We start from the raw sequence: 23713 nt of genomic DNA, 5'->3' as shown, positions 1-23713 counted from the left end.
ACACGTGGGGAAACAAAAAATCCAAACGCCTTCTGTGTGTTGCTGTTCAGCACACATGGTGGAAGGTTTCTACACTGACACCAAGATGTGAGTGTTTCAGCATCTATCTAAAAGGACTATCAGACACACAGATCCCACCTGCATCTTGGATCCTCACTTAACGGCAAATGAGAAGGAACTTAAACCGATGTGTCCGGTCTTCTGAAAAGTTGCCTTCCCTGGCCTTGAAACTGTGGGGGCAGGAAGAGCTGTTTATATCATTCTAACAAGTCAAATATTTTTCAATGAATTTGTGCTTTCCTGCATTTAAAAATAATCTTGTGCCATGCCAATTTCTACTCCTTCTAATGGTAAGCATCAACTAGGGCTACAAAGTAACAAATTCAATTAAGACAGACAAACTTTACCATCTCAATGGACAACTTTAAACTTACTGCATTTCCTCTAAAACATACCACTGGCACTGAAACAGACCCTTCAGTAGAGACCAGCAGCTGACATCTTAACTGCAATAACAACTAACAAAGCTTATAAGTATTTAGTATCTTTATTCCAGAAAGATACTTATCCCTAAAACCTGCCTGTTATACCTATTTAGGATCCCTCCAGCTTCCAGGGCTTTTGACCAAGACAATTCATGAGGAGTGTTAAAGAGTGATAAAACTAAAATAAAAGCTTTAAAACTGGAAATGGTTGGGGGGAACCCTCTCACTTTCAAAAATACTTTGTAGCTTGCCATAACTCTTAAAACTGATACTCAAAGCCTATTATTTCTTGTTACCTTAATGTTCGTAACATATTCTGTGCTTTCACATGTTCATAACGTAAGGGAAGAAGTTCCAAGAGCATCAAAAGCAGCACTTTGACAGCTAGACTCTGCTAGATTATAACACCCGGGTGGGTCTCATTACATTCTTTTATTATTAAAATACTCAAGAACAATCCTTTTGCCATAGTATTAAATTACCCTTTCATTTACTGTGGATAGAAGCTTGCTTTATCTGTTTAAATATGATAGTAGATTTGTTTGAGGCAGGTAATTTTCAAGTCAGGACAACTGCAACACACTCTTTGTAGAGTAATACAGCCAACTGGAATTGCTGAATAATCTGTTTAGTACATTTCTTGATATTGGAGAAAAAGAGATGTTTTAGGACTTCAGTTACAAAACAGATTTCCTTTATTTACTTATTTTTATTTATGAAAAAATAGATGCCTTTTACAAATTATTATGATAAAAATATTTATAACTGGATGAGAAGGAAAGACGTGAGATAGCAGTGCATTAAGGCAACTTGCAAGGTTAGGGTTATAATTCTTAAGTGGCAAAATAAGAGTTACACCTTTATTTCTAGAGACTGCAACAAGAATAAGCATAGGTTAGTTTTAGAGTAACCACAGTAACTATGTCGTCTTGCACTGCAAATGAGCTTTTGTTTCTTTATTCTTAGAAACAAAAAGGAACTCGGGCACACCACAACAGATTGAAATCCTGCGTTTTTGATGGCTGACAAGTAGAAATGAACCCAGAGGAGGAAAAAAACAGGAAATGACTCATTAACACCCCTGGACTTCTACTGCAGAACAGAAAAAATGCACTAGACAGTTTAATACCTAGAATGCTTTAAACCGTGAATGAACTCTACACGTAACCAGCCCCCTCGCCATTATCAGCTACAGCCATGAGTCACAACAATTTAACCAGTGATCTATCCAAAGCAAAGTCAGTATGAGCAGAAGACAATGCTTTATCCAAAATTGTAGAGATCTAGCTCCTTTCAGAATCTGCAGCCAGCCTGAACCAACCACTTCCCCTTCACATTGCCCCGAATGGATCATCTGAACCCAGCACAGCGTGTGCTCAATGCAAATGCCTACCAAAGCGGGGTGTTTTCAGACAACGGCCACCCCTCAGCAGAGGGCCAGGGGAAGCACAGCCGTGCTGCTGCTCGTGGACCTGCACCAGAACCTCCACACAGCAGCAGACGCTGGACTTTTCTCTTTGTTTTTTTCCTGGATAGAACACACTGCTCTCAGCACTTATCACTGTCTGCCTGAAGCATGAGTTGTAGTAATTTCTTTCAGTAATTCTTGCTGGGTGCTGCTGCTCTGCAACGCTTTTCCATAGAATAGATTTGAACCAAACACTAGGTGTTGAGTAAAGTGGTTTTTTTTAATCAACTGGGGTAATAGCTTAATGGAAAACAAAATCAAGTGAAGACTGACTTGAATGATAACTGATCCAAATCAACTTACACAGGTTTTTCATTGAGTACTATTAAAAACTTAACTATTCATCCCACAAAAAAGGATTACCTATGAGCCAAGCAATGTATTTAGCTCTTTCAAGAGCTCATTTTCACCATATCACATGCTACAAAGTAAGCTTAAGTACAATTGAATTTAACTGACTGGAATGCTGAACCCACATATTGTCATGATCTAATTATCACAGAAAAACATAACTGGTAAATCATATTGATTCATTTCCTGTTAGTGCATCACTCCTAAAAGCAAGCCTGTTGTGTCTCCTTCTGAAGACAGCCCAGTTGGGAAATGTTATCATTGGTACCAAAAGAAATGAGACTATTCCATCTCCCTCCCTCCTCAAAAGAAACAAATACAGGAATGACTGGGGGGGAGAGGATCAAATAAACCCTAAAACAGTCTGAGATCTTTTTAAGTTTGGAAAAGTGAAAAGCCCTAGGTTAAAACTCACAGTTACTTTTTATTATTAAGGAACCACCATTAGGAATTCTAAATATTCTGATATGGAATGTCAGCAAACAAAATAATATAATATTTAGACCTGAATTTTTGAGTTAAGATTGTTATTGAAAGGCCTCAACTGTTACATATGCTGAATTTTACTGGTATTGAAACTCAAGGAAAATGAATATACCCCATTGTGCTCTTACTGGAATTTATACAGTTGAAGTTAAATTCAGCAGTCTTCATAGGGTCATAGAGCATTTGGAAGGGAAAAAAATATGCAATGATTTTTAAAAATGGATTTTCACATTACAGAAAAAAGAAAAAAAAGGGAAGATAAATACACCATAAAGTATTTTAATTTAAGCTGCTCCTTTGGGGAAGATAGCTGTAACGCATCTGCAGGATATACCTAAAATCTGACTTTCCTCTATACACATTAGTCTCTTAGTACACAAGATCTTGACTGGGCAGTTGCAAATAAGTTCTGTGAAGACTGATCACATGAGAGGAGACAACCAAAGGATATCCTGAGAACAATATTAACGCTTCTTGAATTTTTAAAGGAATTTCTTTTTCAAGAGCATTCACTAACAAAACCACTGAAAGGAATAAAAAAGAAGGTGCAAACACATGGTATTTACACTTGCTGTTCCTGCCAATCCTGAAAAGACTTTCTGAAAGCAACAGTGGCTGCAGAATCCAGCTCAGCTCTACAGTCTATCGAGAAAGGAAGATAATTTAACTTCAGTTACTACTCTCAGTGAAGTAATATCATCTGACTTCTAATGCATTTTCACACATCAATTACAAAAGCAACTGGCGTAACCAGTTCTATTTAAGCAGGATTCCTGAAGATAATTGATACAAAAAAGTAACCATGCAAACCTCCACTGCAAATGTACTTGTAGCTTCTCAGAGGAGTTACTTCTGCTGACAGCTTTTAAGCTTTAAAACATTTAACTGGATAAAAACCGCATAAAATCTCTTGGTGATCACGCAAGCAGCCCAACCTTAGTGTATGCCAATACTGATTCTTCATCACGTATCCTGTCAGCAGTAAAAGCCGGCCAAACACCAACTTAGCCGGAGTGACTTTAATCCCATATTGTTAAAACAGAGTATGATGCTATGTCTTACACATACCAGTTGAACAAGTGAGAGCTATTAGAAGTTTTTATGGGACTTGAGAAAAGGTTTATGTGCTCAAAAACCTGTTTGACCATTCTTTCGGTGGGAGGTCAGACAGAAAACAATGCAACTGCTCCTTACATAGTGTGTCTGGCCTCAGCTGTGTATGTACAACCATCTTCAGCTCTGCTATAATTATATTCAGGTTGTTAATGGCAACTGAAGTCTGAGGGTCTGCAGTTTTCAGCAGGCGGCCAGAAGGAAATAAGAACTGGTATTTATATGAACAATCTTAAACCAGTTCAGAGTTCAATTACTTTTCCTCCCCCCTCTCTTTTGTGCTTTACATAAACACACACCTTACTATTGCATTATTTCTTACAAATTTTATTACAGGGAAAGTATCAGAATAATATAGTATGTGAATGTATTTAAAGATTTTTCCCTTCATATAATTTTAATTCCCTACTTTTTTTTTTTTTAATTCTGCACACAAACATCTTTATGTTTTAGAAGATTAAGTTTGCATTTAACTTTGTTCATCTCATTCTGTGAAAAAAAATATAAAGGTATCAAAATATGGAACCACGAACATACCAATTAACTCACTATGGGAGTCTACAGCCAAATTAACTGCATAGTCACAGGGCTCTAATTAGGGACCTGCACAATAGATTTCTTTGATGTCTGTCCAGAAGTCAAAGAAGCTGACTTGAGAAAGGATTACTTGGTGGCTCAGTCACCTTGTTCCTGTGCACCAAGAGCTTCATAGCAAGCACTAATGGTCAGATGATTTCCCTAGGTATGTGAAACTTGAGGACAGATACGAACAGAAATTGATAACGGTAGCTAGTACTACAGTCAGGCTATTTTGTAGCATCTTAGAAAATCCAAAGGATTTTTAACAGTCTAAACAAGTTACATGCCCAAGATGGGAAACCATGGTCAAGTAAAAATCATGACAAAGAATTGATCACCTCTCCTCTAAGTTGCCTTTCCGAATTAACTTAGACCAAGATTTTGCTAACAGAAACACTACTCAAGAGCCTCTGTAGCCAGGCGACCGAGTCTACTACCTGTGGGCTAGTGAGCATTTAATCACGTAGACAGTAACATCACTGCAAACAGACAATTTGCAGGAAGAAAGGTAGGAATATGTTTGGTTTTTTTTCCTTGAAAAGGATCAGTAAGCCAAGCCTAAGCAGCCAGAGAATGGAAAGGCTCTTGCTCAATAAACAACCCCTGTTTTAAGTACCCCAGTAATGTCCAGCATCAGCAAGAGGTGGGAACTGGAACAGGAAGGGCAGTGTCAAGCTCAAGCAGGCAGCACAGCCTGTACATCCACCCTTTCCCAAACCTGAGGCATCTAAGGTAAGAGACTCTCAGAAGCCTGTCAGTTTTGTGTCACCAGCAAACAGGCATGAAACCCTTTACCAGTGTCTCTCCAGAACAAATCCAGATGAACACCCAAGAGGCAGAGTGATGAAAAGTTAGTTACAAGGGCATGCCAACGCACAATTCTTTTGTTCATCTTGTCAGCAGCACAAAACATTAGGACTAAGCCTGTCAGAGCATTGAATCCTATGAATGAAGTCAGATAATCCTGCACATACACAAGACGGAAGGAATAAAATGTACTATGGGAAGGAAGCAATACCCATGAAACTGTGGCCAGCAGCACATGGGCAGCGCCTAACTATTTCTCATCAAGTTTGCACAAGATGAGTTGTGTAATATAATCAGAAAATCACAGCATGGAGTGACAGGTGACTGCTGCTACGAATCATGACATTAGCTCAAGAGATCAGACAGCAGGGTTCAAAACCCTCCTGACGTCAGAAAAACGGACTCTCCCTTTTCTCCCTCCAGTTTGATTTTCTTGAAGTGTATAGGAAGTTACACACAATGCTATGTTAAGAGAATCTTTAGAGTTTGAATTAGTCCCTTCTGTCCAGGTGGTACTCTCCACTCAGACTGTGTGTCCTACCCACTTCTCTCCATAGGTTCAATTAACAACCACCATGTTGCCACTGCTCAAAGCCTCAGAGCTCCCACACTGTCTTCAAGACCCAGATCCCATAACTAACAAATTCATGTAAGAGTGTTCCACAATATTTTCCACATCTCTTTGCTTAAGACAGTGTGGAAGTCAAGTCATAAAACACTGATGACCAGGATATGGAGTCTTGAGGTCCAAAACAGTCACCAACTCTGTATCCCCAAACAATTGGCTTCTCAGGCACCTAACATTTATAGTTGATTTCATATAATGCAAGTGTAACTCCCATTGCACTGAGCTTTAAGGAAAGCCCCAGCAATTCTGGAATTAAAAAAAAAAAAAAAAAAAAAAAACAATTTCCAGCAAAGCATACACAAAGCACAGACAATTAACAGCCACCTTGTTTCATGCCCCACAGGAAAAAGTGTACACACTGAAATCACCTACTAGGACACTAACTATTTACCTTGATCACAGACTCTCTTGGTCTTGGAAATAAAATACCTCATGGCACAAAGAGACAGAACATTCATTCTTCTGGCCTATTACCTCCCCCCCGCCTTTTTTTTTTCTCCAGAAAGCAGAAGGAACTGGTGCTGGCCAACAGGCATCACCCCAATAGCCATGTACTGTCAACTTCTCCACTTAAACATATGCAAGCTCTTTAGGCACAAATCAAAGGGCTAAAAGCTTGCCTCTAAATGGGCAAAAAACTCTGCAACACAAGTGCTACCCTGTCATTGTCAAACCAACCCATGAGGGGTGGCCTAAATTGGGATGTGCCTTTGGGTGCTGGTGAGGCTGGATTAGTTATTTACAGCCCCATCTCAGAAATTTTACATGTCAAAAATAACTTCAAGAAAGCACCAAATAAATTAGGAAGCTCTAATTATTGTTATACAAGAGGCATTGGAGACAATTGGTTCAGACTTGCAATCTTGCCAGAAACTCACTAATGGTTGGATGCCATACCACGTAATTTTTTAATAGCTACTTTTTTTCTAACAAATTTAATGTAACCATTCAAAGTTGTAATGTTCTAGAAATACTGAATACTCACAATGTTTGGATCTAAAGGACAAATCTTCACAGTACCAGTAACAAACACAACATGTTAATAAATTACTTACACACTTATATTATAACAGATAACTACAATAAAATACACTGTCAGAGCACTGCGATGATTAAGCCTCTTCAATTGTGTCATCAAAAATCTTCAGTGAACACTTCAGAACTGTTAATTGTATCAAGATAAGCTGTAGATAAAGTCTGAACGGTTGATCATAATGACAACTTCAAAAAGCTGCTTGAAGTTCACTTACATTCACAGCCTAGCTACAGCTAAGAACAGTCACATGAGATACCTGGATTTTTCAGAGCACTTTACCCTAAATTAAGCAGCTCAGTCCTTCAAATCAGCATTCTCATTTCGCACACAGCGACTGGTTTTGAAGTTCTAACTGCACGGTCTCTTTCCATGCAAACCTTACTAGTCCCACAGTCCCAACTAAGTAAGAACTGAATGAAATACAACAAAAGGCTCAAACACATAAAATGCCTACATAATGCAATGCAAAAATCCCAGATCAAGCAAGACAGATCGAAAGAGGTTGTTCCCTTCTCACCGAAAGAGCAGCTCATAAACTACTGGCCGCATATTTGGATTTCACAAGATTTTTTTCCCCCTTGGGAAGGTAGGTTCTTTGATTCACTAGCAATGTACTTGGATTTATCTGCAGCAGAACCAGTACTCTGAAATGTTACGTTTTTCAATAAACTTATAATGCTATAGGTTCTGAAGTAATATGCAAAGAAGGAGAAAAAGGGTTTTCACTGTGTTTTTATTACCTTATGATACAGTAAAGTAAGGCCTGAAGAGGATTTTGTATAGCCTCTTCAGCCCCTTCCCCTGCATCCCAAAAAACAGCTGCTAAAATTTGACAAATCATGGATCTAACTACCAGCAAATGTAAGCAACAGATACACACATAAAAACCAATGTCAAAACTAGTTAAGCAGCAATGAAGACAGGGAGAAACCCAAATTCTTTTATGTTTCTGATGCTTTTAAATTTTTTCTTAATTCAGGGAACCACTTCAGTAAACACTTTCAATTCCCTTTTGAGCAACAACAACAACAAAACCACCACCAACAAAAAAACCCACACAATTTTATTCCATGTACTTATTCCGAACTGTACTCTGTTGTTCCAACATTTCAAGTCAGTAACCACATTTTCATCAAGGACCACACATGGAAAATTTCAACTCCAAACAGCAAGTACTTCAGAAAACAAGGAATGGGTGAAATCAGCATTCCTACATAAGTTTCTGGCACTCCATCACATTCACTCTATCTTGAATGTATGCTTTTTTAAATTACTATTTAAGCACAGATAAGCCAACGCCCAGCAGAACACTATTTCCCTTTCAACGGCATGTTATAGATGGGTCTATGACACAAAGGCCACAAACCAGTGAAAACTACAATGAGATAAAGACAATTGAAAGATTTTCAAAATCTCTGCTAAGCTTTATTAAAAAACACAAAGACACATTCATATACTTCAAATCTTCACATGCAAAGCTTTATATCAAAGTGGCATTTTCATGGAGTACTGAATGTAATGACCACGTAGAACATATTCTTTTGAAAGGCACTACAATAATGGAAGTAAAACTTCAATGAAGAACCTTCTTTGATACTGCCCAAGAAATTGTGCACAACTCATCAAAGAAACAAGCTTCACAGTCATTACACAGGTCATAAACTTAACTTTCACCACTAATCCTAACACAGAGTTAAACAAATACCTTTTGTGTTTTCTTTGGATCTTTCTGTGAGTTTTCTCTGAGAGGTACTTTTCCAAACAACTTCCATCCCACATCATTTTGTTTTTCAAATCTTGCACTTTGCTTTCTGGTAAACAAATTCCTACAAAAAAAACCACAAACAGCAAGGTCTGATTAAGAGAGTTGATTCATTACAAAAAACAGGAGGACAGACAATTTGCTAACCTTGTGTACCCCATTCACACATTCCAACTCCTTTTTGTGGTTGTGCTGGTAGCTACTGTTTCCCATCCTCAAGAGGTACATTATGCAGCAATATCGCCATACTAGGTAATGGACTTGGTTAAATAAGAATTTTTAGTAGATAAAAAAAAAAATCATCTGTAACTTTCTAAAAAAGCAGCCGTATTTTTTAGATCATTCAGCCTCACTCTTTTAAAATAAGACTAAGACACTGAAATCTCTTGCTGCATAAACATTCTTCACCCACCTCTTACAACACACTGCTACCAAAAATCACAAAAAGTTGCAGACATAGCAGCCTTTTACTGTAATTGATATGCTTTCATAAAAGATTATTTTTCCTGAATAACCTTAAAAGCAGCTATCAAAACACATTAATTCTGAGGTCTCTCTAAACCATCTCAAATTAATCAGCTTAAACACTGTAGTAACCGTCATAAAGCTAGATATAAAGCCACTGAGTTAACTTATTTTTACTGCCCTTGCTAGTTTTTAATCACAAAGTGATACTTGTGTCTTCTCAGCACAACTATGTGAACAGTTTCTTCTAAAACTGGACTGAAGATCAGTGTTCATGCTTTTGGTAGCTCTCAGCTCCACCAAGAGTACAACATACATTCTACACCCACAGCATGTCTGGATTATTACAATAACAGATTTTCTTTCGTCCTGCTGTCTAGTTCACCTAATATTCAAGTATGTTCAGGTTAGCTCAATTATTTACACACCTTCTGATAGGTTTTTCTGGGAACTTGACTAGTGGCTTTTGCTCTCTCATTTAACAGAGGAAATTCAAACAAATAAACACACACACACATACACACACACACAAAACCGCACAATTACACTGAGACTAAAGCACTTTTGCTACCTCAATGAGCAGGCAGCTATAGCAGCTTGTTACCACAAACACTTCCAGTCTGGCATTACTGCTTTTCCTTACCTACAGTTACTACCTTAATGCCCAGATTGTTTCTTATTCATAAAGCGTGGCAGTTTGGGAAATAAAATTACATTGAGCTTCATGTTCTAAAAGGGCTGAATACAACCTGGATGCTAAAAAGGTTTTGCTGGCCACTCCACATCAGCTAACATGAACAATATCATAAATACACCAACAGAGATAATACTGTTTGGAATACAGGAGAAATGTTTCACATGAGCAAAACAATCGCACAAACATCAGTGTGCTGGAATGTATTATAAAGTTAATAGGATGCACTGCCATCCTTAAATATGCATACATTTACACAAATGATCACATGCTTCTACATCACAAGGGTACAGTTACCTTGAAACCCAAACCAGGAACAGATTATCATAGGAAAAGATAAGAACAAAGTGTTTAGGTACAGAAATCACACAAGTGACTAGCAACTGATATCAAAGCTAAGCAGTTACTGCAATTCTATCAAACCCCTTTCAGCTTTCCCCTACTCCACCCCACACAAAAAATAGTATCAAGGTATAGGGGAAACAACTGTGGGGAAAGCACTAAAGAAGGACAGCATGGAAAACATGGAAATACACTGCCATGGTTTGCCTCTTTCCACTTTTTTCAAACAATGAAATTATATTATACAGGTAAACCACTGGATCAAACCCAAATATTTGGTTTGTCTTAATTAGCATACTCCATTTCAGTGTTATGAGACTCTCTTGTAGTTCATCATTACAGTTGTAATGCTACTTAGAGATTTATACGTTGAGAATTACTCAACAAGTTTGAACACCCCGTTACCACTACACTTGCTAGTGCTGGGAAAAAGAGACCATCAAAACCAACTTCCAATAAAGGTAACTCAGCTGAATTTGCTTTCTTTTCACCAGCAATTCCTTCACCTTGGCAATGTAAAGAATCCGTTCTGCTTGAGCGTTCAGTACCCTGAAGGGATTATACATGTAATTATCTCCTTACCTCTTCCCAAGTTCATACATGTATGTAAGGGAGCCTGAAATGATGGATTCATAGGGTCAATTGAGACAGCTACCAGAAAATAAAATGTAAAAAGAGAGACAGACATGAGATTATCTTATATATATATATATATATATATATATATATATATGTGTGTGTGTTTAGTTAATTTTAAATGGAGAAATATCAAGCAAGTTCTAAAATATGTCTAAGAATAAAAAGTGAAACATGACAGAAACATCAAAGTCACTGCAGGTAAACAGGATACACAATGCAAGACAGGCTGGCTGTTCTTGCAAAACGTTTTCTTTCAGGTTGTTACTGCTTCAGATGCAAGCAAACGCAATTCCGGACTACACACTGTCTTCAGAGAAACAAGAACTTGTAGCAGTGGGGTCACCTGGAGGAGCCCCACGAGGTGGCACAGCTGTGTGACAGACCCCTGCGCATTCCAACGCTCTCCTGCAAGTCAAGGGCTTTCGTCACAGATCATTAGCGCTGCAAAAGCATGAAAACTGAAGGACTATCAGGTGATATTCTCTCCCTGTCCATCCACATCAGAGGTTGCTAGCACAGGTATATACAAGCAACAAACGCCCCCACCTCCTCCGAGGGATTTTAAGAGCAGCAGGTCTTTATCCTCAGAGCAAAACACAGATGAATTGGAATGACAAAGCATTAAAGCTCTCTGGTGTAAGTGCCTGCACAAAATGAACTAAATCTGAAAAGTCAATCTCACATACTCGCTTTCAGTTCAATTCTGCAATCCTAACTGTTTTCCCTTTAGGGGGAGCGTCATAATAAGTAATCTGTTCTACAGCTTATCTAGCAGATGGCACAGGACTTGCTCAGCTCACTTTTTGCTCTTCTCTGTTATTTCCACTGTATGTTCTAGGGCACCAGGCATCTCTTCCTCTCTTTGTGCTATGTCAGGGACTTTTTTTTTTAACTTAAAATATTGAACTGAAAGCACCAGGCATTTACAATTCCCATTCTGTACAGAGCAACTTACTCTCCTTTCCTCTTTTTCCCTGCCCTCTGTCTATGCCTAACTCCTGGTGTTTTGCGGGGCCTGCACTCCTTATGCACACCAGAAAGTCTCAAATGTCCCAAAAGGCATAACATCATCTGAGGCCACAAATTGGCACAATCAGACATAGAACCACAAAACACAACCTGTTCTGGCTTTGACTGAGGACACACAACATCATTAAACCCTGACCTGCCCCACGCTGGAATAAGCCAAAGGTAAAGCACATGACAGCTGGGCTGGCGTGGGAGGAGCAGCTTTTGCACCTAATTTTAGAAAACTTAAGGAAAAAAAAAAAACCACAAACTGTGGAATGTCCTTTGGTCCAATTTCTGCAGAGCTTTGCAATAAATCAGGACAACACCGCAGGGTCCTGATAAAACTACTACTTGAGACTTCTGGACTGAAAGCAGACCCTTAAAATATGCAGCTCCCTTAGAGGCAAGTAATGATTTCTGCCATGTATATCAGAGCAAATAATTCCTAGCACAAGCTTTTCATTTTTCTGCTGCCGCAGCACAAAAAGGCATTCCTTTTTTGCCATGCTTACACAGCTCCCAGGATTTTCAAAACCAGTACTAAGCAGTCTCGCTTCTGAGCAAATATAATCCACCAAAATATTCCACTCTAAAGGTAACTTAAGGAGATCTTACCTAATAAAAATGCAGGTTAACAAGGAGCAAGAGTTCGCTATTTGAAAAAAGCAACCAGATTTCCATCCAAATATGAACTCAGAAATCCTAGAGTGAAAGATCTCAAAGTTTACTTCCAACTGTTTTAAATTATAAAAATTAATTAGAGATCTTGAACCTAAAAAGGGTTGACATGCCTGGAAAGAAAACATCACATGCTGATCATTATCTTGGTCTCTTTGTCCTCTTCACAACCATGCTGATTTATAACAGAGATATTAACAGGAATATCTGACATGATACATCATGTCTGCATGTGGAGCCATTAAAGTGTCATGGGTTACATTTGCATTCCTATTGAACATGTTAACTATTTTACACTAAGTGTATGAAGCTGCTTTTTTTAGGAAAACCAAGCACAGAAGTTAAATTGAGATCACGTTTCCACAGATAATTACTTTTGCACAGTCCCCTAAAACAGTATTTAGCACCAAACAGCTGTTTAATTTGGTTATTTTAATTGAGCTATGGAAAGGAATTACCTGCATGAATAGAATTTAATTCTAACTCCAGAGTTAATGTTCATACATGTACAAATAGCATCCTGTGATACAGGAGAGAGACCAAACAATCTTTTACTTGAACACACACATGCTGCACCATGACCCTGTACTGACCTGTTCAACTGCCTTTTAGTGGGAAGGGGAGAAGTTAAGACTAGCAGGTAAATTCAGCAGTGTCAAGAAAACCTTATCCTTTTAGGAAACTTAAGAACCACTTCATTTTAGTTCTATAAGCATTGCTAAGATAAACTTACTGAATAGTTGCCGTATACACATACTACACATTCATATATTGCCAGTATTTATGTAGCCCTGTGGGCTGCCACGGCCAGGCTGTAGCCTTGATCAAATAAAAAAAAAATTATATATATATATTGGAATCACATCAACTAGAAGTAATCAAGCCAAACCTATCCATATAGCACCTATTACAATTTTTTCCAGTTTATGCTTTTAAACAGAAAGCTTATCTAGTTCAGTCCAATTCTCTTTCTAAAAAGCCAACAAGTCTGTAGTACAACTACTGGCAGCTATTGCCACACGACATGTTCATTGCACCGCTCCACAAGCTTTCAAGTATTCACTTCTCCCACAACTCAGCTGTGTGGCTTGTCCCACACAAGGTCACCCACCTACATGAAGTCACCTCTCAAAGGGTCACCCCTCCGCACCGCCCCCTGGTTCAGCACACAACCCTGTCCACTACAGGGAGCAGAGACAGTGCTGCCAGGGCTTCTGCTGCCAATTTAGTCCAGATCTTAAAAGTCAGCGGTAAACCTCTCCCCGAAAGCTCTCAGAAGTCCTCTCCAGCCAGGCAGGCTCAGTGCTGTGCCCCTTGAGATACCTCTGAAGTTCGGCACCAGGCGAGTCAAGAACCGTTTCTCGGGCACACGTCACGGAACAGCGGGAGCCAGGCTGGGCTCCCACAGAGCCGCTGCCAGGGGCTGCACCCGGGCTGCCAGGCAACACACAGCCTGGGGTTTCCCCACAACTCTCAAGATACACCAGCTGCCTGAAATAAAGGGTACAGGAGCTCAGGACTTAGAAGTTTTCATCATCAGAGTATTTGCGTTCTTCAGAAAATCTGAAGTTCATTATTTTTAACTATTTTGCTGTGACTATTTTGCCATGGCTCCTTAGATGAATTTCCACATTACATGAGCTACTGGCATGAAGCACAGAATGAGAGTCACGAGCAAAAGGGAGATGGCATATGCTGCTCTGTCATAGACTACTTTAACACTGACTTCGCAAAGAGATTATATTTGCAAATAAATGGGTTCCTTAGTCTTAAAAAAAACAGTTGCTGTAAAGAAACACACATGAGAATTAACTAAGAACTGACCCAACTCATGCGCAGACTGATGCAATTTTTCATCTGCATTTACCCAAAACAAATTTGCAATTGCAAGTAAATTTTCACTGCAAGCATTAGAAACACGTACAACATTTCCAGCTCTCAAGATGCATGCTTACATTCAAATTTTAATTACTCTTTCTATTAAGAAGGTTATCTTCAGAACATAAAACAGTTGGAATAGTCATGCAATTTAACAACTGGAAGGACTTACCAGTCTCATAAGTAGAGCAGATAAAAAATAAGGACAGTGGAGAAAGTTCAAAAGATTCAATTTTTGCAGAACAAAATTATATTGAAATTTTAAATGAGTATCAGGCTCCCATGTATTCTTAAGAAGCAGGAAAGAAACAAGTCAAGTTAAAGTTCATTTTAGCAGCTTCTGGGAGAAGATCCTGAAATTCTCTGATAATTCTACAAGTGGAGAGAGCACTCGGGTCTTGAGCCTCTCGGCCTATGCAAAGACAGCCATGCAGAAACCTACACTGAAAAAGGACCATTTTAAGTAACATATTGCACATATAGAGAAAAAAAAAAAAGAGAAATTACATTAAGCGTTTGCTGTATTGTGCACAAAAGTGTCCAGCCACCTTAGCCGGCATGGTACAAATTCAATTAACACTATCTAGGAAACATTCTCAAGCTATTATGGAATTCAGGCAAAAGGTATAACAACACCATTTAATCTTCATCCTTCAATGACCTTTTGTATTCTGTACTAACCATAACCTTCACAACTTACCCTCAACAAACAGAAGAAAGATCTCACCCTAGATGTTCCAAATTTGCATGCTGGCCACCTAAACAATTTCCGGAGGAACAGAAAATAAACCCTGAAAAATCAGCAATGTATTCTGCCCCAGAACTTTGGTTACCTGATCAGCGGAGGAAACAACATTGACACATAATCATGATAACTAGGGAACTGACAAGACTTGAGAAGAAATACTTGTCAGAAGACCTACCAAAAATCTGTGAAAAGCCTTAGATCTACATTCTCCACAGATGAAAGCCAACAGCTGGTACCCAGGACCAGATAACATTGGTTTCTAGAAATAATTCACTAGATGCAGTGATTGCCAGTTCCCTCTCCCAACTCCAGATCACCTCTCAGTCAACCTACACCTTTATTAAAAACAAAAGAAACAACCACCAACCACAACACCCCAAACAACCCTCCTCCACACAGACACAAAAGTCCAAGTGCTTTGGCTCCGGTGAAGAACCTTCATCAACAAGTCAAAAGTTATGCTTTGAACAAGATTCCAAAATCACATACAAAGGCAGGGTTTGCAGAGTTTTACCTCTGAGAGATTGCCAAAGGTCAAGGTGAAGGAAGAACAATGCTTGGTTTATGGATAAACAAACCCAACAGAGGTACAGCCAGAGAGCCAAGAAGTTGACCTCCCTATGAAAGAGGTTAACGAATGACAAATGGTGTTTTATAAATCCCCATCGCATTTCATAAACAAAGTTTTCCGACCACTGGCATTCCAGTGTGTTCAGTAAGAATAAAGAATAATGACACTTTACAATGTAACAGATACCTGCAAGTCTGAAAAAAGATTTTCACAGTTGCAGGAGACAGTAATACAATAAAGTTAGCAGCACAGGATTTCTAACGGCTTGCAATTGGGTAACTTTGAAATCTCTCCTTAGATTTCTGAGGGGAAAAAAAACCAAAACAAAACAAAAAAGCAGGGTTCAATAAACTACTTATCAAGACTACAATGTTCTGGCTTTTTTCCTAGAGGGTAGCCCTCATTTCAGAGGAAAACAAAGCAGAGCTGCCTACACTGAAGTGTCAAAGACATGAAAAGAGAAGTCAGACACTAATCCTGCATGTTTAGCAGTTAGGACCAGTTGGAGCAAACCAAGAACTATTTTGCATGTTGGTGATGCCCAGCACTAGCCCACCATGCTAATGCTGCAGAATTCTCAGAAACGGGAGTTTCAGCAAGTTAGGGCTCTCACACAAAATCAACATCTGTATCCAAGTTTAAAGGATTAGAGTCACCAACTATACACAATGGTTCTTTTCTAGCTGGCAAAATTCCTAGTTATCCCAATGCTATCAGAGTAACACAAAATTCTATTCCCAGAGTCTGAAAGCAGATTTCTTCATTGATCTGAAGCACTATTATCACACAAATCAAAAACTGAATGAATACATGAAATGTCATCCTAAGCAAAAAGCTGAACCTGTGTCAGCAGTGAAGACCTTGCAGCAATAAAGATTAAACATGGACAGGGTCGTATTAGCAAGATCAAGAGGAAAAAATGATTTAAATATATCTGCATCCAATTTGGGGGCCCTGGACTAAAATGAAGAGAGATCAAAACCTGAAGGCAGTGTCTGGCCACAATGGTGGCTGGGTGCTGAGGCCTACAACACAGAACTGGGGATGCTGAGAGGGGGTTTCATTTAGCCTGTGTGACCATTCTCAGAGAAGCAAACAGAAAAAAAAAAACAGGAGGCAAAGCAGCAAGCCGCTGAAAGGTAAATTCCACCTGGAAAAAACGGAGGAGAAAAAAAAATCCCAGTAGTAGTGGCTAAATCCTGGACTATGTAGCCTGGAGAGGTTGCGGTGACTCTGTCCTGGGATATACTCACAAAAGGAGAGTCCAAGCCCTAAGTAAAAATCTTATCTCATAATTGTAACCAAATTCTTGCGCTTATTCTGTCAGTTGTCAGTGTAAGGTGTGAATGACTCCTCATTTACTGTAGGGGTTTTTTTCTTTATTATTCTGACAGTATGGTTCAAAAACCTCTGAGACACTTAATGGTTATGAAGAGTGGATAGCTCCTTAAAACAGCAATGTAAATAATGCTCAAATTGAGATTAACAGTTCATAAAAAAGAAGTCTGATTTTTTTCCTTAAAGCAAGCTCAGTATTTAACAGAACTCCAAATACCCAGGGAAATGCATAAAAACACATATTCTTGCTCCACAACACCTGTGGTCTCCATAAACTATTTCTGTTGAACAAGTATTCATCCATACATAGAATTCTATTAACAGATCATTTCTTGTTTGAGCCTTCATAAAGATATTTAAAAACAAAAGTTAGTGTTGACGCCAACTTCCCCACAGATTACGTAAAACTGGGAAAAGGGAAACACTATTAATAATAATGAGCAGATTTATTCCATCTAATTTCACCTTGCCTACTTCATTTTTCAGAATCTCTCACCATATATAACATACCCTCACAATGTTGACCCTGAATTAGGTATTCTTTACAGTCAGAAGTGGGTGTTTTTTAATCATTTCTGTACTTGCAAAAACTTAAAATAGTTGATATTGCTGATAAGGAAGGGAGCAAACAAAAAGTCAGCTGAACATTAAATGGTATTTTGATGAGAGAGAGAGAGAGATAGATAGAGTGTCACATGGCAGTGATGGTGTTGATATTCTCCCTGTTCCCCAGTGCCTGTTCACTTCTTCTCACAGTTCCTTTCAACACAGGAAGACATGAGGAAAGTCCTTGTGAGTTAACTAAAGATACAAGGTACATCTAACCCACTAATTCACTAACCCTTCATATAGACAATGAATCAGAATTAAAACAGACTTCCATTTCATTCATCTGAATTAGTTCCTGAAGTCTTGTGTACATCTATCAAAATGTATGTAATTCACACTCTTCCTATGCAAAAACAAGCATGCAGAACCAAACCACCACAAGCTCTCCAAAAGGCGGCCTCACATGGGGGATGAACGAGAAGGAATGGGGTGAAAAAGCATTACAGCTGAATGCTGCAAGTCACACACAACACCCACGTACGCTACAAATCTCGTTCACTAGCCAGCGGGAGACCTTGTAATGCTTCCCAACAGCCACTAGAAAAGAAACATACACATTTAACTCTATTTAAAATAATAACAGGATCACATTAAGTCCTCATTTACTGCATAGTTCTGTAGCATTACTGAAACAAAATCCCAGAATTCAAAGCACTGCTGAGCAGATTTTCATTTAACTTCCATGATGAACAAATAACTTCAACAAGCCTCTTAGTTTTGCTGTTGAGCAACTTAAAACAGTTTTGCACAAACAGGAGTTTAAATAAAGCCGGTTTTATCTGCAAAAGCAACTTCCCTTTATTTTAAAGAGCCGCATGTCAAGTAAGATTAAGTGCAAAATTTAAGGAAGAACTAATAAAATAATAATTCTAAGCAGAAGTTATATTATTCCACGCATAAAGGGAAAATAGGGATTAAAATTAATGTAGACAGTTTCAGTTCAACACCTAGTGGAGAACAGGCCACATGACAAAGTTCAAAACTTGACACACTGAATTAGAGGATAAAGAATTCTGAAAACTGTATCATTCAATTTTCAACCTTTTTCAAAAGAAAAGGCTGTTGTCTTTGTAGAATTCCAACTTTGTACCTATGGAAGATTTGCTTTGATAGATAATGTTTATTTCAGAAAAATTCTGCAACTTTTCTTTTATTCCACACAGATACATGATATTAAATATAGATAAATGGAGACCACTAGTCTTGTTTCAAGTAGACAGAAAGTGGCTTTCAAATAAGTACTATTCAAAACCATATTGTGAAGATGAAAGCAGCTGTCAGATGAGTATACCGGAATGCCTCTGGTGCTGCTGAAATATTGTTTCCAGCATCATCTGTTGATACAGATAGTCAGTGCCCATGCACCTTCTCACACCACTGAGACATCAGCTTGTCTGCCTTCCTCTCCACAACCCTTTCAAATGCCTGTTATTGACAACAATTAGCTCAAAATGCACTTCAGTCCTGTTCTCAGTCTGTTTCCTCCTTAACAACCTATAATAGGCTTCATTTAATATCAAACATGCACAGAAGAGGAAACAACATCATATCTGAAGCTTAATATCTCAGATTACTCAATCATAATAATTTTAACCCTTGCTCTTCCTCTCTCTGGTCAGTGAATTCACTTTTTGGAGAGAGGAAAGTGGGAAAACAACAGTAAAATGCTCTTTGTTATTCTACCTTCCTTTTAACACCAAAATTAGAGAAGTACAATAAGCTGCTCTCTCATTAAAAGCAACAAACAGCATTATGAAAGGATCCTATTTATTAACACAGGTGCTTTATCTACAGTATTGATGGACATAATTCCAAGTTCAGAACTCCAAAATAAGTGTGACCAGTGTATGAGTGTGTGTGTGATATAAATGTACAAGTTACACTATTTCAGACTTACTGCTGAAATCAGTAGGTATTACTGTGAAAATTAAACCCTTTTTCTTCTCAGACTACAATAAGACCACAGCCTGGCCTAAGTCTGCGCTTCTGTGGATGGTGTAGGATGCCAACCCCGCTTCAGAAGCTTTCTCTCAAAAACACAGAGATTCTTTGGACACAGTAAAACATAACATTCTTCTTAAAGCCCTTTATTTCATGTTTAGTCCCTATTCTCTGTAGAGGTTTCCCAAGATCCCGCTACTTAGAACATTCAAATCAAAAACTTCTAGGAGCAGCCTGAAGAGAAAGAAGATCCAGATTCCTGGAGATATGGACAAAATCCACAGCAGTGGACGAAGTAAAAACTTAGGATTCTTGCAGTCCACTCAAAAGGGAGGGAACTGCATTGCTTATTATTTAAGTGAACAAAGTCCTAGTGCTTTTTACGGTCACTCTGTGTGTAAACATTAAAAGCCTCAGCCTCACTCTCCAAAATGATAAATGAAAACAATAAATGAAAAGTACAACTTCTACAGTAAGATCACAACTGTCCTGATTCAGCAAAGCTGTTTAAAAACCTGAGCATTTAAAAAGTCTGTGTGCTTCAGCAGTACTGTACAGAAGCGAAGTCCAAAGGTAACACTCATTATCCTGCACTACTCTGGGTCACTAGGGCAAAGGGACAAACAAGTCACCAACTCCTTAGTCTCCAAGCCAATTATTTGCTCACACTATTTCTCAAACCAAGTTCCTGTACATATTCAAACAAAGAAAAACAATTCAAACTCATGCTTTATGTGAAACACCTCCAGCCTTTTAGAGCTGATATGTGTGACACTTGAAAACAACCAACATGCCAAGTTTGTTTGCCAGCAGCATTTTCATGTGCTAACCTGGAGCCTAATGAGAGCACCAGTACTCCACCTAGCACGGTCCCTGCGATGCCTCAAGCTCTTTCAAGGGGAAAGCCATGTGCAAACAAGCAGGAAAGCAGCCTCTCTTTCTCACTTTGGACCTTCCTGCCACACCCTAAAGGCAATGAAGAGCTTGAGGAAACAACCAGATCTTTCATAGTCTCAAACCACTGAAAAGGGAACAACTGAGACAGGAGCAGTTCAGGAAACTTTCTTCACCACAGTTCTCAGAAGGGCAGGCGCACTCCATGCTCAGGTGCCCTGGAAGGTGCCAGGACTGACAGATAATGAGCCAACGAGTTCTCCTTTCATCTCCTCTGTAACACAATTTTCAACTGCAACCCCAAGCCAAAACCAACACTTCATAACACACCACAGATATTGCCACAACTGATATGTAACACACAACCTCATGCATAGTGCATGTGCACACATGCACACAGTCTTGCAAAGAAAAGTAAATTGTCAGAGTGCTAAGAAATAACTTTACTTTCCAAAGCAGGTGCTTCTCTAAGCATCTTCTTGATACTATATAAGATTTACCCTTAATTGATACATAAGCAGCTTAGGTGCATGTGATCAAGCACTGGATACATCTAAGTTTTGTCAGTATTATGCCTACAGACAGCTGTAAATCTTAATTGACATAACTAGAGCAAACTCCATCTTGACAAGTTCAGCAAAACTAACACCTTCTCAGATGACAAATGGGTTTCAACGCAAGTACAGCTGCTGTTTCAAGAAGCAAGGGTTCTTTTACCAAATGTCCACAACTTGAGGAAAAACTAACGTGATTCATCTTTGCTCTCAGTGGTTCAATCCTGCTACCTAGAGGAGCCCTCAAAGAGCAAGACAGCAAGACCTGCAGGCACAGGCTGAGAGCCCCACTGCAGCCTTCCCGGACCGTCAGGCTGCTGAAGGCACAAAGGCCACGTACAAACCACTCAGGTGCCTGTTCTTCCACATTGTACATAAGTGTGTCAGCCACTGACCAAAGCCAAAACAATTTGGCTTTCTCTTGCCATAGCTCATCCTTGGTTTTCAAAGTAAGGTTTATGCACTTAACCTCCCGCTCTGCACTGGTGCAGCCTCACCTGGAGCACTGTGTGCAGTTCTGGGCATCACAGGATAAGAAAGATATTAAGCTACTAGAAAGCATCCAGAAGAGACTATGAAGTTGGTGAAGGGTTTGGAGAGGAAGCCATATGAGGAGCAGCTAAAGCCACTTTGTTTGTTCAGCTTGGAGGAGACTGAGGGGAGACCTCATCACAGCTACAGCTTCCTCACAAGGGGAGGAGGAGGAACTCTTCTCTTTAGTGACCAATGACAGAACCTGAGGGAATGGCAGGAAGATGCGCCAGGAGAAGTTTAGGTTGGACATTAGGAAAATGTTCTTCACCCAGAGGGTGCTGGAGCACTGGAACAGGCTCCCCAAGGAGGTGTCACGGCCCCAAGCCTGACAGTGTTCAAGAAGAGACTGGACAATGCCCTCAGATACATGGTGTGAACTGTGGGGTTGTCCTGTGCAGAGGCAGGAGTTGGACTCAATGATCCTTGTGGTTACCTTCCAACTCAGAACATTCTAACCTGCAAGACCGTGAATATCAAGTGAAAACTCTTTCAGCACAGAGTGGAGTACTAAGAACACGCTCCTCTCGGGACTTTGTTTATAACTATCACAGCAATATTTTTTACAAACGTCTTTAAGAAGCTCCCTTCTCTGCAAGCTGGTCTTCAAAGATCCTACTCCAAATGTCTCCTCCTTGTCTAACCCTGCACACAAACCCCGGCACACAGCACTAGCAGGCAGCCAGGCCCCACAAGTCAGTCATTCCAAACCAAACACTGCAGGGCCCCCGTTCATTTGCTGAAGTACTTGTTTAAGCCCTGGGAATCCAAGGAGCACAAAGGAATCCCAGGGAACAGACACTGTATGACATCATTAGAGGAAGCAATTACAACCCCATGGACAGCAGACTGCAAATATTAACAAAAACTAGCAACAGCATGTTTTGATCCTTAACAATGTGGACAGCATAAATGTAGACAGCATTCCCCGTGGGACAAAAGGACCCTCAGAAGCTCCCTGCTTGTTCAATACCTGTGAAATTCACCAACAGGTCGCAGGACAGAAGAGAACAGATGCATAAAATATTGGTGTGTGGAGTGCAAGTACAAACAAAAAGTGAGCAGCTCGTGTTTTCAAAACCAAGCAGAAGTGGATGTTAAAGGGAAGGATATTAAAGGCCAGGTTACAGACAGAGCACCTGGAACTTCAAAGCGGATGACCTGTTTGAACTTAATCCTCAGATGCTCATGATGACATCACATGGTGACCAAGACTACATGCTCCTCCTTTAAAAGGTAGTAAGGACAGCCTTTGCTCTCTGGAATTCAATGTACTTGAAAAGATTCAGGTTAAAAAACTGAGTATCACCATTTCTGTAACACTGGCAAAACCACTAGAGACTACACTAGAACAGAATTTGGACAGATGGCTCTATTTTGTTGGATGAGAAAAGCTGAGCAGCAGTTAAATATACTTTGAGCAGGGTCTAAATGTGCCCGTTCCACTGTGCTTCCTCTGGGCAGAAGGACAGCATTTGTTTGAGGCAGCAGTTGTGCTACCAGAATGGGTAACAAAAGTTCACGCTTTGAAGTGCTGAGAAGCCTCCTGCTTCAGAATTAAGTCTGGTCCCATGGCAACAAACAGAGGTCCACAAAAGCTTCAGCACCTCAAACATGACTGATGACTGCAGTTCTGCTGCACTGTACTCTACGTTAACTTTAACCTAAGAACAAAAATCAATGAAGGTTTCAGCCAATTTAGTAAATCTAAAGAAACTGCTTCAAAAAGCAGCAGGCTTTCAAAGAATGATGTTATTATTATCTATGTATCTATATAATTATTTAAGTATTTTATCACCCTATTCATCTCATGCAAAAAAAAATAAGTTTACATGAAGAGAAAGATTAGCTGAAGCTATCACATGTTCAAAACATGTTAGATACAGCCAACTCTGCTTGATGTCTGAAGTTTACTTCTAGAACCATTTATTCAAAACATATCATACTTCAGACATTATATGACAAAAAATGAGAGACATTATTAAGGCCTTAAATAAATAAAAAAACACCAAACAACCCAAACACCAAAAAGTAGACTAGTCCTCTTCCTCATTCACTACTTTAACTGGGTATCTGCATTTAGAATACCTTATCATTCATACAAG

At 39.3% G+C, this 23713-nt stretch overlaps 1 protein-coding gene across 3 annotated transcripts in view; it reads right to left on the bottom strand.

Annotated features, from left to right (window-relative positions):
- Window positions 1-23713, bottom strand: part of TBC1D14 (TBC1 domain family member 14) — a 71237-nt gene that overhangs the window by 39534 nt on the left and 7990 nt on the right. For all 3 annotated transcript variants that reach the window (XR_014183832.1, XM_082050302.1, XM_082050303.1), the window contains exon 3: window positions 8659-8779. Coding sequence is in view for 2 of the 3 variants with exons in the window: in XM_082050302.1 (XP_081906428.1) it covers window positions 8659-8779 (121 nt within the window). In the remaining variant the exon portion in view is untranslated. The remainder of the gene's footprint in view (window positions 1-8658; window positions 8780-23713) is intronic.

The sequence above is a fragment of the Streptopelia decaocto genome (genome assembly GCF_964273445.1).
Source record: "Streptopelia decaocto genome assembly, chromosome: 4".
Taxonomy (NCBI): domain Eukaryota; kingdom Metazoa; phylum Chordata; class Aves; order Columbiformes; family Columbidae; genus Streptopelia; species Streptopelia decaocto.
Note: the sequence above shows the minus strand (reverse complement) of the source record. Positions and strands in the feature narration are given on the sequence as shown.